This window comes from Egretta garzetta, unplaced genomic scaffold (genome assembly GCF_000687185.1).
Source record: "Egretta garzetta isolate BGI_Z169 unplaced genomic scaffold, ASM68718v1 scaffold368, whole genome shotgun sequence".
Taxonomy (NCBI): Eukaryota; Metazoa; Chordata; class Aves; order Pelecaniformes; family Ardeidae; genus Egretta; species Egretta garzetta.
The window spans coordinates 394567-395501 of NW_009260684.1; the positions used below are offsets into that span (position 1 = coordinate 394567).

Genomic DNA, 935 nt, shown 5'->3' on the forward strand with positions numbered 1-935 from the left:
CCGCACCCAGCCGTGGGACCCATCCGTGCTGACACCGGGGACCTGCCACCCCTCGATTTCGGAGACCCCCAGGATTTGTTCACTTGGGGGACCCCCCCCATCTGATGCTCCCCCTGCTTTTGTCCCCGCAGGGGATCCCTCTCTGAGAAGCGGCTCATATTCCACAAAGGTATTTTTTTCCCATTTCCCCTGCAATTAAGCCACAATTCTGGCTGCCAAACCTGGCGCCGCCCCCCACCCCATGCCCAGCTGGGGGTCCTGGGCTCCCAACCTGCTGTCTCCCATTGCCAGCCTGCGGTGATGCGCTGGAGGTGGCCACCTTCAATGCCTCGTCCTGGTGGCATGAGGTGGACGCATTGGGGCAGGATCGAGCCTGGGCAGCCGAACGGGCAGCGCTCAGCACCGCCGGCCGTTCCTGGGCGGCTGAACCTAGTTCTGAGGCTGCCTGGCTGGGGCTGGACCTGGGCACCCGCAGGAATGTCACAGGTGAGTGCTGGCCAGTGGGACCCCATCCCTGTCCCCAGGCCACCCTGACCCATCCTCCCCATGGTGACATGGGTGCCAGCTTCACTGCCCCCCCCAAAAACTGCCCAGAGCCATTGCAAACCCCTCCCCAACACACAGGAAGGATTGGAGCTCCCTGTGCCATGGTTATACTGGTGCAAACTGGGATGCAGACAGCACCAACCCCCCCTGGCCTGGCTGTCCCCCGTCCCGTTTTTGTCCCCACTGTCCCTGGCCCCCCATCCGCAGCCGTTTCTGGGATGAACAAGTTAATATTATGCTCTTGCATCTGGTGCCAGTGAGCGCCTTTTGTTCGGCCGGAGCCTGCCGAAAGCGGGGGCTTTGTGCGGCGGCGGCTGGCGACCGCGGGGAGGAAAATGGGGACATTGTCCGGCCGGAGGCTGGAGGCGGGAGGAATGCGGGGCTGGCAG

At 63.7% G+C, this 935-nt stretch overlaps 1 protein-coding gene across 1 annotated transcript in view; it reads left to right on the plus strand.

Moving 5' to 3' along the window:
• LOC104132559 (discoidin, CUB and LCCL domain-containing protein 1-like) overlaps positions 1 to 935 on the plus strand; it is an 11964-nt gene that overhangs the window by 7658 nt on the left and 3371 nt on the right. Inside the window, 2 exon segments of the mRNA XM_035901303.1 lie at positions 132 to 169; positions 292 to 486. Of these exon segments, the coding sequence (XP_035757196.1) occupies positions 132 to 169; positions 292 to 486 (233 nt within the window).